The 15608-nt window shown below is 35.2% G+C and overlaps 1 protein-coding gene and 1 pseudogene across 3 annotated transcripts in view; both read right to left on the bottom strand.

Moving 5' to 3' along the window:
- KANSL1L (KAT8 regulatory NSL complex subunit 1 like) overlaps window positions 1–15608 on the bottom strand; it is a 113516-nt gene that overhangs the window by 15774 nt on the left and 82134 nt on the right. For all 3 annotated transcript variants that reach the window (XM_037042033.1, XM_037042034.1, XM_037042036.1), the window contains 2 exons: window positions 7513–7678; window positions 5131–5238 (listed from right to left, as the gene is read on the bottom strand). In XM_037042033.1, the coding sequence (XP_036897928.1) occupies window positions 5131–5238; window positions 7513–7678 (274 nt within the window). The remainder of the gene's footprint in view (window positions 1–5130; window positions 5239–7512; window positions 7679–15608) is intronic.
- Window positions 1942–3731, bottom strand: LOC118984237 (eukaryotic peptide chain release factor subunit 1-like; annotated as a pseudogene).

Genomic DNA, 15608 nt, shown 5'->3' with positions numbered 1-15608 from the left:
GAACTCCCATGAACCTATCATTCAACATCAAAAATTATAAATTGGTAACCAATCCTGTTTCATCACCCCCCACCATTTTTTGCTAAGTGTTGTAAAGCAAATCCCATGCATATCTTATCACGTACATATATACTCATGTGTCAGCTTGAAGCTCTAACAGATAAAGTATGTGTATTTATATAATCACATGTATTATCACATCCAACAAAATGAACAATTCACTGATATCCAACATCCAGTCCAGGTTCAAATTTCTCTGTCTCAACAGCTGTGCTTATGTTGGAGTGCGGGTGTGTGTGTGCACAGCTGAGTTCAAATCAGGATCCCCAAAAGGCCTACATGCTATATCCCCAAAAGGCCTACAATGTTACTGTTGCTAGACAGTAACATTTTTACATGTATCATACATAGAAGTAAAACGTTTTTGTCCTTTTAGATCACTTAACATACTTTGATAAATGTTTCCATCCTTATATGAATTTACGATATTATTGACCCTGGCTGGTGTGGCTCAGTTGGTTGGAGCATCGTCCCATTAACCAAAAGGCTGCGGGTTGGATCCCCAGTCAGGTCAGGGCACATGCCTAGGTTGCAGTTTGACCCCCGGTCGGGATGTGTACGGGAGGCAGCAAATTGATGTTTCTCTCTCACGTTGGGATTTCTCCCTCTCTAAAGGCAATGAGAAAAAATGGTCCTCAGGTAAGGATAAATTTTTTTAAAATAAGTAATTTTAAAAAGGTATTTTTGAAAGCTGTATATTCCACTATGTTAGATAGCTAACCATATCTATTATGCTATTCAAGTTGTTTCTAATTTTTTACTAACACAAATATACTAAGTAAATAAAAATAAAGGTGGTTCTATATTTAGGATTAGACTAGGTTCTTGGAAATGGGTTTACTGAATCGGAATAGAGATTTGATAGATTAGTACTTTATTGTGAGCAAGTGTACAAGTAGCTGTTTTCATTTTCCTCAATGGTCTTAGTTTAGTTTTTTTATTTAAAGATTTTATTTATTTATCTTTAGAGGGGAAAGGAAGAAGGGAGGGAGAGAAATATCAATGTATGGTTGCCTCTTGTGCATCCCCTGCTGGGAACTGGCCTGCAACCCAGGCATGTGCCCTGACTGGGAATCAACCATGATCCTTTGGTTTGCAGGCCCGCGCTCAATCCACTGAGCTACACCAACCAGAGCTCAATGGTCTTATTTTAAGAAGTAGATACTTTAAAGGTCTTGTAAATGCAATTCACATTACTTCCCAAAAGGCTTATATCAATTCTTAGTACTACCTCAAATATATGGAGGGTCCTATTTTAGCTACAGTCTTACCACAATTGATGATTCTAATGTTTACATTAATTAATATAACCAAAAAAGGAGTCTGGCACATGAGTATTTACTAAATACAGATAGTTTTTCTAATTCATAAGATAATTTTTACATTAATTCTTTAACTCATCTGGAATGTATTTGAATGTTTATCCATCTTAAATTTGTTTTAAGTTAGAGGCCTCATTTTATCTTTTCCTAAAAGTCCTTATTTAGTGCCACTAATTATGACAGAAACGGCAGTTTGAGCGTGAGCTCTGAGCCCGACTGCTTGGATTTGAGTCCCAGCTCTGCCTCTACTCACCTGTGATCTGGGGAAGGTTAGTCACGGAGAAAAGTGATACCTGCTTTATAGTATTATACAGATTAAAGCAAGCAGATATCAAGCCCTTCAATCAGTACTGGCATATAAGGAATACTTCCTAAGAATTGTTATTATTTATTGACTAGGCCATCCTTCCCAACTGATAGGAAATACCACCTTATATAATGAACCCTTTGGTCTATTCCTAGGCCTTTTGCTTCATTTCCTTGCTCTAGCTTCCATCAGCACCAACATTTCACCACATACATTTCTTCTTATGCAGTCTAAACTGAGAATGCATGTGAATGGGTCAATGCCAAATGCACCAATTTAATTTTTTCCAATCAAAATAAGAAACAAACTAGTATGATCTCATTTCTATTAAGTTCTGAAGGTTTACAGCGAGTAAAAATTACAAGTAATTTTGCTCCTATGTATGAAGGTTAAAAAATCATTTTTTTTCATAAAATACAAGAGCAACCAATTTCACCACTGAGTAAAAGTAAAAAAAAAAAACTGGATTCTTGTTTACATTAGTCCAAAGTAGCATTTAGGAACTTAATAGTTATATATAGGCTGCTGCACTGACACCATGACAAACCAAACTGTAGACTTGGGTCTGGTTTTGTTTTGGTTTTCAATATCCAGTGCTTGTGGATTTAGCTCTGGAAATGTAGTAACTGTAAGGCAAGATCTACTTGGATTCCGCCATGGGTATGCTCCTTGGGTTGGACGCTGGAGGGTGAGGCCCATTTTGCCAGGCCCGTGTCAACTACCTAGTAGTCATCAAGGTAAAATTCATCCTCTCCTCCTCGGTCTCCATTCCCTAAAAATCTACACGGTACCACAAGACACCTCCAATTTCACCAAATACTTTCACAAAGTACGATATTTCTTGTGACTTATCTGAGACAATTCCTAGTGTAGCATAACTTTATAGTTGTTTGCAAACCGTTCCAGCAAAGGCATGCTCTCAATTAGTTCATGTTTTTGTTCTCTTTGCCTGTGAAAAAAGATTTACCCTTCTCTTCTTCTGGAGTTAGACAGTTTCCTCCTCTTCTGTGCCTTGGCAGTGAAGAACGTATCTCACTACATTCAGATTTTCATGGACTCTTAGAATTTCTGCAGCTTCCATTTCTAAAGCTGTTAGTGTATCTTCAACTCCAAAACACTACTTGCCCACGTCCTGGCTGATTTCATCAGAGTATTATCATCCTAGTAATTTGCTCTCTTGAATAAATTTCATGTTGAAGAGGACTTCAGTACATAACTCATTAGCTGGGTTGAATCCATTTTCACCACTACAGATTATATCAACTAATTTTAAAACTTTTGAATGCACCCTCTGATCAAACATATCAGATTGACTTAGTTCAGCTTTAAAGTCAACTGATCCAGCTAAAACAAGACCAGCCACATTCACTTTGTCCCCAGAAGTAAACAGCTGTATAGCAGTCTCAGCTGCTTTCTGAACACAGTTAATGTCACTTTTCTTAAATGGGCAAAAGTCAAGGCTGACTGACCTCCTCTACCATATTTCCTTGGGAAATCCAGAGTGAATTTGTGCAGGATTTCACAGGCGTTTCCTTGGAGTGTGCCAAAAAGTGCACCACTGCCATCTGTTACAATGAAGCCACACTTGCTACCCTCTGCTGGTAGCGCTGTAAGAGCCTCTGGGTGGAATCTGTTGTCACGCAAATACAATGATGCATTAATTGGTTTGAAAAGTTCAAAGTCAGTGTTGACTTTCTTTTCCTTTCCTTCTGTTACAGTTGTACCACAGTAAAGAACCAGGCCATTTGGAGGTACTTTGTTATCAAGTTTGAGCCTTTATTGTACAGACGTAAGGACTCCTAGGACTGAAAGGCGGTTTAATTGTGACTTAATGTTAGACACAGTTCCAAATTCATCTGCTATCATTTTTGCCACTTGTGAAATCTGGTGTTCGGAAGGAATGATCAGTGATTTCATGCCCGTGCATCATCGCGGGTCACCTCCAAATGTCTTGATTTCCAGAGCTCCACATCCTTGTCCCTAGCACTGGTTCATCTGCCGTCTTCCCACTGCCTCTGCCCTGAGGGCCCAAGCCCGGGAGGCCGCAGCCCCGCACTGCCAGCCCCACAGGGCTTTGAGTTAGGGTGGAGCTGCAGAAGGCAGTCTGGTGTCTGACACCTTACTGGTTTTTCAGTTGTTACTGGCCAGTCAATATTTTCTCTCTGAGATGAACTTCAGAATAACTGTTTCATTGCAAGAATGCCTCTGTGATTCTGACTAGAAGTACACTGACAATTAATTTGGGGGAAAGGACAGTTATTTAAAAGTGTCTTTTGACAGGAATGGGATATTTCTCTCCATAATAGCACTTACTCTATGTCCCTCACTAAACTTTTGATGCTTTCCTCATATAGGCCCTTGTTAGGTTTATGCCTAGACATACTTTTAATGTGTCTAGGATAACACTCCTTTACATATTCTAACTTGTTATTACTGGTATTTATAAATAAATTCGTAAAATTTATTTTAAAATCTACTACTTTTCAGAATTCTAATTCCAAGGCATTCAGTTGATTCTTAAGTTTTTGAGTAGATGATTACTTCTTTTGGAAATAATTTATCTTAAAAGTAAAACATTTTTCATGACACTCTTAATACTGATGTTTTAGCTTTGCAGATAGTAAAAATATGTTGATACTTTTTTCTGATAGCGTCCAAGCATAGACAATGTCCCCACCCCCATTCAGAGTACTCGTGAACACTTCATTATAATTTTTCAGGTTTTATTTTATAATTTTAGTTTTTTATTTGAAATTCTTGAACCAGTTAGAACTAATTCTGATACATGGTATGCAATGAGTGTGCAAACAAACTTTCCCCAAAAGACTGACAATATTCTTTACTGAATAGTTCTCCATTTTCTCACTGATTTCACTTATATAATAAAGTATAAGCTGTTAGTCTACTTCATGGATCTACTTTCCTAAGTGTAAGTAAAATAGAATCTAAGGTAATTATTACAGGTTTTTGTCATACTTCCATAAGTGGTTGTGCTAGATTCTCTCAATATTTTCTTAGCAATTCCTTTTATATCTTCTCATTTATTTTTCCCAGTGTGTTTACAGGTATTTTGTTAAGTTAACCAAATTCTACTAGAACTCCAAATTACATTGCATTAAATATTTAAACCAACAATTAGAACATACATACTTATTAATCTTACTATCCAGGAATGCTGTTTATCCATATTTATTTAAATTTCTTTTTATATTTATCAATAATATTTCATAATTTTCATTCAGTAAGTATCACACATTTCTGGTTAGGAGTACTCCCATCTATTTTCTCTGTTTGTGTGTGCATGTGAAAAGTGAATATTAAAAATTAAAGATTTACATTTATTCCTTTGATAAATTTTATTTCCTTCAAAAGCAAAAATAGTAAGTATATGAAAAACATAAAAGGCATATATATAAAGTACAAGATCTTTAAATGACATACCAGGGGACGGAGACAGGATACAGTCTCCTACAAATTTATTTTCGGCAAGATCTCCTTTTATTTCAGTCTTTTTTAACAATGTTTCAAAGTGAAAATGGAGAGGCACATCTGAAAAAATAAATAAAAAAAACATTTTCAGTGAACATGACTTACTCTTTATAGATTCATTAAGATTGCTTTCTTTTCATAAATATCACATACCTCATAAGCTTAGGAAAATAAGCAAAAGCTTAAAAAGTCACAACTTTCACAAGTGGCAGAATATTCTTTCAGATATACAGGTAGCAGTATTTTGGAATTACTGATCGAATGTTCTAAATAAATAAACATGATGAACAACTCAAATAGTACATAGATGAACAAAATTGTAAATATTCACAAATGAAAACAAATGTACCCAAAATGTCTTTAATAAAACAGCCAAATTTGGTTGACTCCTTTTAAGACCATTCTATCCCATCTCCAAAACCTTTGTATTGGAAATAATGAGATTTCCAAAAGATAAAATACATGCCTTTCATTACCTGAAGGAAAAACTTTTCAGACGCCATTTTCATGAAAACGTCCATGTTTATATTCTCGTAGGTTACCAGTATTATGAATCACAAAATGAATCTTTTACAAGTATTAAAGCCTGTTGACAAACTAGCTCTCATTAAAGAGAGACATTCAATTCACTGTTTACATTTTATATTCTCACAGCCAAAAGAGAAGCTGAGTAGTAAGGTGTGCTTCACATTTATCAAAGGTTATTTTTTAAATCAAGAACACAAAAAGTCATCGTAAAAAGCATTTATTACGAGAAACCTAAACTTTTTCCTAAGAAACATAATTTTATAAAGCAATTGATATACTGAACATGATGTTACTGAGAGAAGGTATTTATTTGTTTAAGAAAACTATGAACACAGCAGAAGAGACCTAGGAAGGGTCTGAATTTTAATCAAAGAAGCATCTCTCCCTCAAATGATGTATTTTGATGGCAGATCCATACTAAAGTGTGAAAAAATATGGAAAAAAGGGGGTTCATGAGTATCATCGTGGAGGCTGCTTAAACATTTTGGGATTCTGATATTTCCAATGACCAAAACGTAGGTCTGTTTCTCCAAAGAAACAGCACTTACTTTTGCCAAAGGACTACCATCTGTCCTACCGCCGCTCTTCATGGGTTGTGAGAACACATGGTAATAACTAGGGAAGGTTCTTGTGCCACCCAAATGCCTTCCTTAGTACCCACACTGTTGCTGGTGGGCTTCTATCAAAATTTTTCATAACACTTTATTATATGTATTAGTTTGCATTTCCATTGTCTTAAACTAGACTGCAAGTACCTTGAGGGATACATTTGTATTTATACTCCTAACTCCTACTTAGTACCTAGAATACAGTAGGTGTTCAGATGTTTACTAAATGAACACAAGAAGAAAAGGATAATCCTAATTAGTAGGTGAGGAATATAATCTTATTATGGGGGACATAAAAGGGTTGAGATAAAGAATATCTATACTAGCTCTCAGGGTTCTATCATCAGAGCAAATGTACTAATAAGAAACAGGCAGCAGTGTAGAAGGAGTGTGGCTCGGAGGATGACTATCTCAGACCGAATCCTGCCTGTGTCACTGATTACCTGTGCCATCCCAGATGAGTAACTTAACATCTAACATTCTCCTATGTAAGATAGAGGACAACAGTGCCTATCATCTTAGAACTGTTGTAAGAATTAAATAAGAAAGGGTAACATGCTTTTATATGGCCCAGTGTATGCTAAGACCAAACACTAGCTGCATTACTGTTATATTTATTAATTTCTTTCTATTAAGGTTTCCTCAAAGATGGAGTCAAATAGTTCCTGCCAGGAACTCACTTCAAAATAGGATGTACTTAAGAAGCCGTTATAATTCTGGTAAAAACCAAAGTAAGATTCAGAGCAGGGGTAGGTACAAAAACCAGTGCTTTACAAAGAGCAGCAGTCCCTGGATGATTAGGAGCAAGGGCTGAAAGGAAACGAAGGCCCATTTGAGATATACTCCTATAAAGAGAAGAACCTGAGATAACCAGAATGTAGCATGTTTGTTTCTTTCCTTTTTTTTTTAAGCACAGTATGTACTTTAGTTCTTAGATAAGACTGGAAAGGTTCCAACAGAAACCAGTAACTGGAACCTTAAAACCAGTTTGGGATGTGGGGACCATATGTCTCATTTACTCAGTTGTAGATTATAGATATTCTCAGGGTTGTGATTTAATTCCTCTACGAAAACTGTTTAGTTATAATATCCAGAATAATTGATAACTAAAATGTTATTAGATTCCTTGTTTTATCAGATTAGGTTTCACCTTAGAAAATACTCAGTTACCTAGAAAAATTTTTATAAGGGGGCTTACCTGATGGTAACGATAGAACAGAGTGGAACGAAGAATCTAGCTCTGATACATGTTCTCTGAATATCTGAGACTTTGAATTGTGTTCACAGGTACTCCAAGTTGAAGCTGACTGCAGACAAGGCATTTGTGTAGTATTTAAAAACACTGCTTCTTTTGAAGGCAAAGTCTGCAAAAAGAAAAAAAAAACATCTTTTAAAGACTTCATTTTTTTCCTTGAAAACTGAATCAGAGAGAATGTAACAATTATAGCACAGTATCTGAATAACAGAGAAAGAAGTCCTGGCTTAAGTCGTCTTGGAGAAAGCCCTTTAAAATGACAGGGTGAGAGAAGTTACTTAAGGCCATGAATGTGATGAGCTTTGACTGTTCCTTTTCAGTTTTTCAAAATGAAGAGCAACATCTATACAAACGGGTCTTTCTTCCAACTTGTAAAATCACAATAAAGAGAAATGAGTTTGAGAAACTATGGGTAAAAAGAAAGTGGTTACACTCCAGATTAGTGAAAACTCCAGGAGATGGTGAGCAAGGACTATGTTAAGAACTATGTAGACTCTTCTCCTCCTTGCAACCTATCACAACCAATGAGCGAAACTTAAATTTCTGCCTTAAATTCCACTGACAGACAATATCTACAGTGTAATAACAGTGAAGTACTATGAGTATTTTACATGTTTACATTAAGTAAAATTTAAAGTAAAACATTAAAAAGATATGTATGAAACATGCAATATGTTACATGAGTTTGAGGTTTTTAAGATAAAGATTTGAGTCCAGGAACCTCAAGAAAACCATGTTACTAAATCAAAAAAGTCTGAATGCTGACCAACTGAATTTTAACTTATTTGCTTAAAAAATTAAAAAATGAATAAAACTTCAAGTGCATGTATGCCTGAGACTATTTCATTTTTTTATGTAGTTCAGAAAGGTATAAGGAACACTGATTTGAAATGACAGAGAAAAAAATGTGTTAACCTCCCTTTTTCCATATATGGCTAGAGCATTATGAATAAAAGTTAATAAAATCTGAATATTTACCATATATGTTTTCTCTTGAAATTTTTCCAAATCCGGGAAACCCATTAGCCAATTTGAAACTATCCTAAATAATTATGGAGACAAGTGAGGGGCATCTAGGAAAAGGCCTTTTTTTTCCCCTGCAGAGAAAGTGAAGCCCAGGAGGCTGAAAAGGAATGGATGGAGAAATAAGAGAAAAACCAGGAGATTCTTGCCAATAAAAATGCAAATGTCTAGAGGGTGTGATCAACAATACCATATGGTGCATAAAATTCAAGTCAAATCCTGAAGAATACTCATTAAATTTTTAATGTCAATAATGAATCATATGTACAAAAGAATATATAACTTATATACTTTTAAATAACTTAAAAATGCCTATATTCACCATCCTGCTTTATGAAACAGAACATTACCGATACCTTTGATGTCTTTTTCCTCTTACACTGCCCACACAAGGCTGTAAAAGAGATTGCTACTGGACTGCCACTTTCCTCCTGATTGTGCTGTCTCCCTGTGCAAAGCTCCCGATTTTTGGCTGGGATCATTTGTCAAGGTTTCTTGCATGTAAAAATGACTGAGTTCTAGCCAGAACATCATGAAGAGAAGTCATGTGTGCAATGTCCAGGAAGTGACCTTAAGAAAGTCACTTATTCCTTCATCCTTCCACCTTGATACCTGTAACAGAGCTGTGGTGGTGAGCCTCTGTGACCACATGGGTGAGGGTGATGCGGAAACCATTAAAAAGGCAGGAGCCACCTGGCTCCTGGGTAACCCTGTGAAGCACAGCTGTCAGGACTAGAATATTTTCAATCTACTACAAGAGAAATAAATTCACATCCTGCTCACGTCACTATTTGGGGGTCTGTCATTTACAGCTAAACCTGTATCTTACCTAATACAATGTGTCTCCTTAATCATATTTTTCTTTCAACACCTGGGAGTAACTGCTATCCTGAATTTTATCATTTTCTTTATAACTTTTCCAAATGTTAACTACTTAAATCTGTATGCTTTTATTTATTTATTTATTTATTTTTAAATATTTTATTTATTTATTTATCTTTAGAGGGGAAGGAGAGAGGGGGAGAAACATCAATGTATGGTTGCCTTTTGTGCGTCCCCTGCTGGGAGTTGGCCTGCAGGGAACCGGCCTGCAACCCAGGCATGTGCCCTGAAAATCTGTATGCTTTTAAAATGTAGACAGAATAATGTTAAGTATACTTTCCTGCTTTAGTACTCAAAATTATGTGTAATCAATTCATCGTTCTCCTGTTTACAACATCTCGACTGTTTTTAGTTTTTATTATTATGGAGAATGCTAGGGTAAATATCATTATTCAAGGGTGGGCAAAAGTAAGTTTACAGTTTATATGAACACAATACAAATAAATAATACAGTAATCAATAAATATTAATTATTTTCATACTCACAACTGTAAACCTACTTTTGTCCACCCCTGTATTTGTGCTCTGACACATAGGCCTAAGAATGTCTCTAGGGCACAGTGATAGAAATGGAATTACTAGGTTATACAAATGCATGAATTCATATATTCAACTTGACTAGACAATACACTGTATTAAAAATTAGTTGTAACTAACTGACACTTCAGAGCAGATCTTAGGTCTCATTGCTTCAGACCCATGCCAACAGTTACTGTCAGACTTCTTATTTTTGCCAATCTCAGAGCATACAGATAGTATCTCATGGTTAAAATATGCATTGCTGTTTATTTTGAGCACCTTTTCATGCCTATAATTGGCCATTCACATTTCTTTTTTTTTTAAATTTTATTTATTTACTTATCTTTAGAGGGGAAGGAGAGAGGGAGAGAAACATCAATGTATGGTTGCCTTTCATGCGTCCCCTGCTGGGAGTTGGCCTGCAGGGAACCCGCCTGCAACCCAGGCATGTGCCCTGACTGGGAATCAAACCACGACCCTCTGGTTCGCAGGCCCGCGCTCAATCCACTGAGCTACACCAGCCAGGGCCACATTTCTTTATTTAGGGAAATATAGGTCTTGATGATCTTTTTATTGGGATGTCTTTTTCTTTTTGATTTTAAAAGTTTGCTTTATGCATTCTAGAAAGTTCTATATATTCCTCCCTGTCTGAGCTTTTCACTTTCTGTGATATCTTTTGATCAACAGATGTTCTTAGCTTAAATGTTTCCTTTTATAAATATCTACAATAGAGGTGCCAGGCCCATTCAAAGGGGAAAAAAAGTCTCATCAACAAATGGTGCTAGGAAAACTGGATATTCACAATTAGGAAGCAAAGAATAAAGTTGAACTCCCACCTAACTCCATATACAAAAATTAACTTGAAATAGATCAATGCCCTAAATATAAGAGCTTAATGCCATAAATGTCTTAGTAGAAAACATAGGGTAAATCTTCATTATATTGGGTTAAGCAATAGAGTCTTAGGTATGACACCAAAGCACAAAAAACATAATTGGACTTCATAAAAAAAAACGTATATCAAAAAATAAAAACAGAACTTGCAGAGTGGCAGAAAATATCTAGAAAATATATATCTGATCAGGGACTAGTATCAAGAATATATAAAGAATTCCCATATCGATAAAAAACACAACTCAATTAAAAAATAAAGCAAAGGACTTAAACATTTCTCCAAACAAGATACACAAATGGCCAAAAAGCACACAAAAAATATGCTCAGTATCAACAGTCATTAGGGAATACAAATCAAAACCACAGTGAGGCACCTCATCACACCCACTAGGATGTCTATATATTTTTTAAAGGAAATAACTAAGTGTTGTTAAGGAATAACAAATGTAGAAATTATGGGACCTTCATACATTGCTGATAGAAATTTAAAATAGAGTGACTGGTGTGGAAAGTAGTTTAGTGTGTCTTCAAAAAAGTTAAAGCGTAGAATTACCACATGACCCGGCAAATTCCACTACTTGGTAGTATGTGTGTAATCTGCTCCCACGTTTTAACATAAATAGTAGCATATGAACTGTTCTATATCTTGCCTTTTTTCCCTGGTAAATGGTACATCTTAGAGACCTTTCACCTCAGTTTGTACAGAGCTTCCTAGTTCTTGTTTATAGTATTCCAGTGCATGGAGACTCTAATGTATTTAGCCAGTCTCTTGCTAATGAACATTTGGGTTATTTATAGATGTTGCTTTTACAAGCAATGGTGCAATAAATTATCTCATATCATATATAAATCCATATTTAAAATAATAATTTGAGGTGAAATTTACAATTCATAAAACTAACCATTTTAAAGTAAACAGTTCAGTGGCCTTTAGTACATTTACAGTGTTGTGCAACCACCATCTGTAGTTACAGGCATTTTTATCGCTGCCAGTAAGACTCCTCACCCATTAAAAGCAATTTCTCCCTATTACCTCACATCCCTAGCCCCTGGCAACCACCCATCTCTCATTATGGAGTTACCTATTTTGAATATTTCTTATACAGGGAATCACACAACATGTGGCCTTCTGGGTCTGACATTTTTCAGTTAGCATAAAGTTTTTGAGGCTCATCCAGGCTGCAGTGTGTGTTGGCACTTCATTCTTTTATGGCTGGCCACTACTCTATTGTATGTATATACCACAATTTGTTTATCCACTCATCCACTGATGGACATTTGGACTTTTTCCACCTTTTGGCTATTGTGGCTAGTGCTGCTATGAATTGTGTGTGTATGTTCTTGTTTATAAACGTGTTTTTCATTTTGGAGGGATATACAGGCATACCTGGGAAATATTGTGGGTTCAGTTCCAGACCACTGCAATAAAGCAAATATCACAATAAGTGAGTCACACAAGTATTTTGGTTTCCCAGTGCACGTAAAAGTTATGTTTATACTATACTGTAGCCTATTAAGTGTGCAATAGCATAGCATTATGTCTTAAAAAACAATGCATATACCTTAATTTAAAGTTACTTTATTGCCAAAAATGATACTATCATCTGAATCCTCAGCAACTCATATATATATATATATTTTTTGCTGTTGGAGGGTCTTACCTTAAATGTGTAAAAAATGCAACACCTGTGAAGTGCAATAAAGTGAAGCACAATAAGACAAGGTATGCCTGTACATGGAATTCATCCATGTTGTTGCATGTTTCTGTATACATTGTGATATAGAACTTCATATATCAATTGCAATTGTAATTATATGAATAGTTCAAACTGGACTGTTTGCAATTTGAAAGCACTATAAATAGTGCTTCCCTGAACACTAATATACCTGTCCTGCTGATGCACAAAATGGCAATGTTCTAGGATATCATTCTAGAAGCAGAATCTTAAGTTACAAGTGTGTTTATCTTCAACTTTACTAGGAAATACCACACTATTTGCCAACATACTATACCAATTACTCACCAGCAGTGCGTTACCACAGCTGTACATCCACAGCACTACTTGGTATTATTCTATTTTTGATAATTTTCCAATCTAGTGGGTATAAGGTGGTATATCTTATATCCTTATATCTAACACCTCTGTGTTCTTTTTTTTAATATCTTGTTCTTTTAGTCTGATTTCTTTCAGATTACCAACACTTTTTAAATTTGTTGGATGGGCAGAATCTCTCTTTTATTAAGTGGCATGTTCAGGTCCTTTGCTCATTTTTAATTGGTTGGCATTTTTCTACTTTAGTAATTCTTCATATTCTAACTATGAATGGTTGTTATATGTGTGGCAAGTAACTTCTCCCCCCACAGCTACTTGTGTCTCACTGTCTTTTGGATAGAAATTCTGCATTTTAATGTGGTTAATTTCACAACTTTGTGGTTTCTTAGACTATTTTCCTACTTTGAGATCATCATATATTCTGTAGTATCTTCTAAAGTGCCTTTTAATGTTTCCTTTTACATTGAATTCTATGATCCACCTCTGGATGATGATTGTATGTCATAGGGATAGAGATTCAACTGTGCTGCTCCCACTAGAATCACTGATTTCCCCATCACCAGTAACTTAAAGGACTACCCTTCCCCGACTGCTCTCTACTACCACCTGTCTGAAATCAAATGTCCATATACACTGGTTCTGTCTCTGAGCTCTCCAAGTATTATTGTTTATTTCTCCTGCCCTACACCAATACGATACTGTCTTAACACTTATATAGCTTTAATATCTGGTAGAACAAGTCCTCCCAATGTATTCTTTGATATTGTTATATTTATTTATTTAAGGTTGTTTTAAGCTGTAAGTTTTTTAAAAAAAAATTTTAAAAGATTTTATTTATTTATCTTTAGAGGAGGAGGGGAGGAGAGAGGGAGAGAATATCAATGTATGGTTGCCTCTCATGGGTCCCCTGCTGGGAACTGGCCTGCAACCCAGGCATGTGCCCTGACTGGGAATCAAACTGCGATCCTCTGGTTTGCAGGCCCGCACTCAATCCACTGAGCTACACCAGCCAGGGCTTGTTATATTTGTTTTTAACCTTTGCATTACCATATAAATTTTTCAATGAATGTGTTACATTCTGAAACAAGTAAAAACGAAAAGAAAAACAAACTACACAAATACATAAAATGAACTACCCTTTGAGATTTTAGTAGGCATTGTATGAAAGCTGAGTCAATATGAGAAGAACTGACTTCTTGTAATATTTTAGTATTCCTGCTTATGAATATATATAGCCATTCACCCACATGTTTTTAATACCTCTCAATAAAGTTGTATACATTTTTCTGTAATAAATCTGTACAGCTAAATATATTACAAAGTACTTCATAAATTTTGTTAATATTGTAAATGTTATCTGACTACTAATTTAAAAATTAATTTTATTTTTTCTGAAAAATAATTTTACAAACTGATTATGACTCTAAATAATTCATCTGTTTATTATTTTGGATTTTCTACAAAAACAGTCTACAAATAACCATTTTGATCCCTCTATTCTAAATTATATATCTTTTATTGTTTGTCCAACTGTGCTGGATTATCCTTACAGTAAAAGGTGGAATATAGAACGACAACAGTGGGCATCCTGTGTCATTCCATCCTGAATGGAAAAGCTTCCAGTGTTCACCGTTAAATGTGATGCTTAACATACACTTTTGTAGCTACCTTTAAACAACTAGATTAAGAAGCTTACTTTTCTTTCATCACAGACAAACCAGTTTTAAGAGGAAAGTTCATAGCTACGGAGGCCTACCTCAGGAAACAAGAGAAATTCCAAATAACCTAACTCTACACCTAAAGAAACTAGAAAAAGAATAACAAACCCCAAAATACAGAAAGATGAAAATAAAGATAAAAATGGAAATATAACAGAAATTTTAAAACAGTAGAAAAACATCAATGAAACTAAAAGCTGATTCTTCAAAAAGATAAACAAAATAGACAGCACTTTAGCCAAACTCATCAAGAAAAAGAAAGCAAGAAAAGTAACAACCAACACCACAGAAATGCAAAGAATCATTACAGAATACTACAATTATATGTCAACAAATTCAACAATTTAGAACAAACAGATAAATTTCTAAATGCGTATAACCTTCTAAAACTGAACCAGGAAGAAACAGAAATTCTAAATAGACTGATCATTAGCAGTGAAATTGAGGCAATAATCTAAAACTCCCAACAATTAAAAGTCCAGTGCCAGACAGTGTCACAGTTAAATTCTAGCAAACATTTAAAGAATACCTATCCTTCTTAAAATGTTTCAAAAAACTGAAGATGACAGAATGCTTTCAAAATCATTTTATGAAGCCAGTATTAACATGATTTGAAAACCAAAGACATTATAAAAGAAAATTACAGGTCAATATCCTTGATGAACATACATGCAAAAATTCTCAACAAAATATTAGCAACTGTTTTCAATAACAGAAGAAACATACCTCAACATAATAAAGGCTACATATAACAAACCCCCTAATATCACACTCAATGGTGAAAAGCTGAAAGCTTTTCCTTTTCCTCTAAGAGCAGGAACAAGACAAAGATGCCCATTATCACCACTTCTATTCAACAACAGTATCAGAAGTCCTAGCCACGACACTAGACAAGAAATAAAAGGCATCCAAATCAGAAAGGAGGAAGTTAAACTCTCCTTATACTATA

The sequence above is a fragment of the Sturnira hondurensis genome, unplaced genomic scaffold, assembly GCF_014824575.4.
Source record: "Sturnira hondurensis isolate 20B ecotype Veracruz unplaced genomic scaffold, ASM1482457v3 Scaffold0003681, whole genome shotgun sequence".
NCBI classification, from domain to species: domain Eukaryota; kingdom Metazoa; phylum Chordata; class Mammalia; order Chiroptera; family Phyllostomidae; genus Sturnira; species Sturnira hondurensis.
Note: the sequence above shows the minus strand (reverse complement) of the source record. Positions and strands in the feature narration are given on the sequence as shown.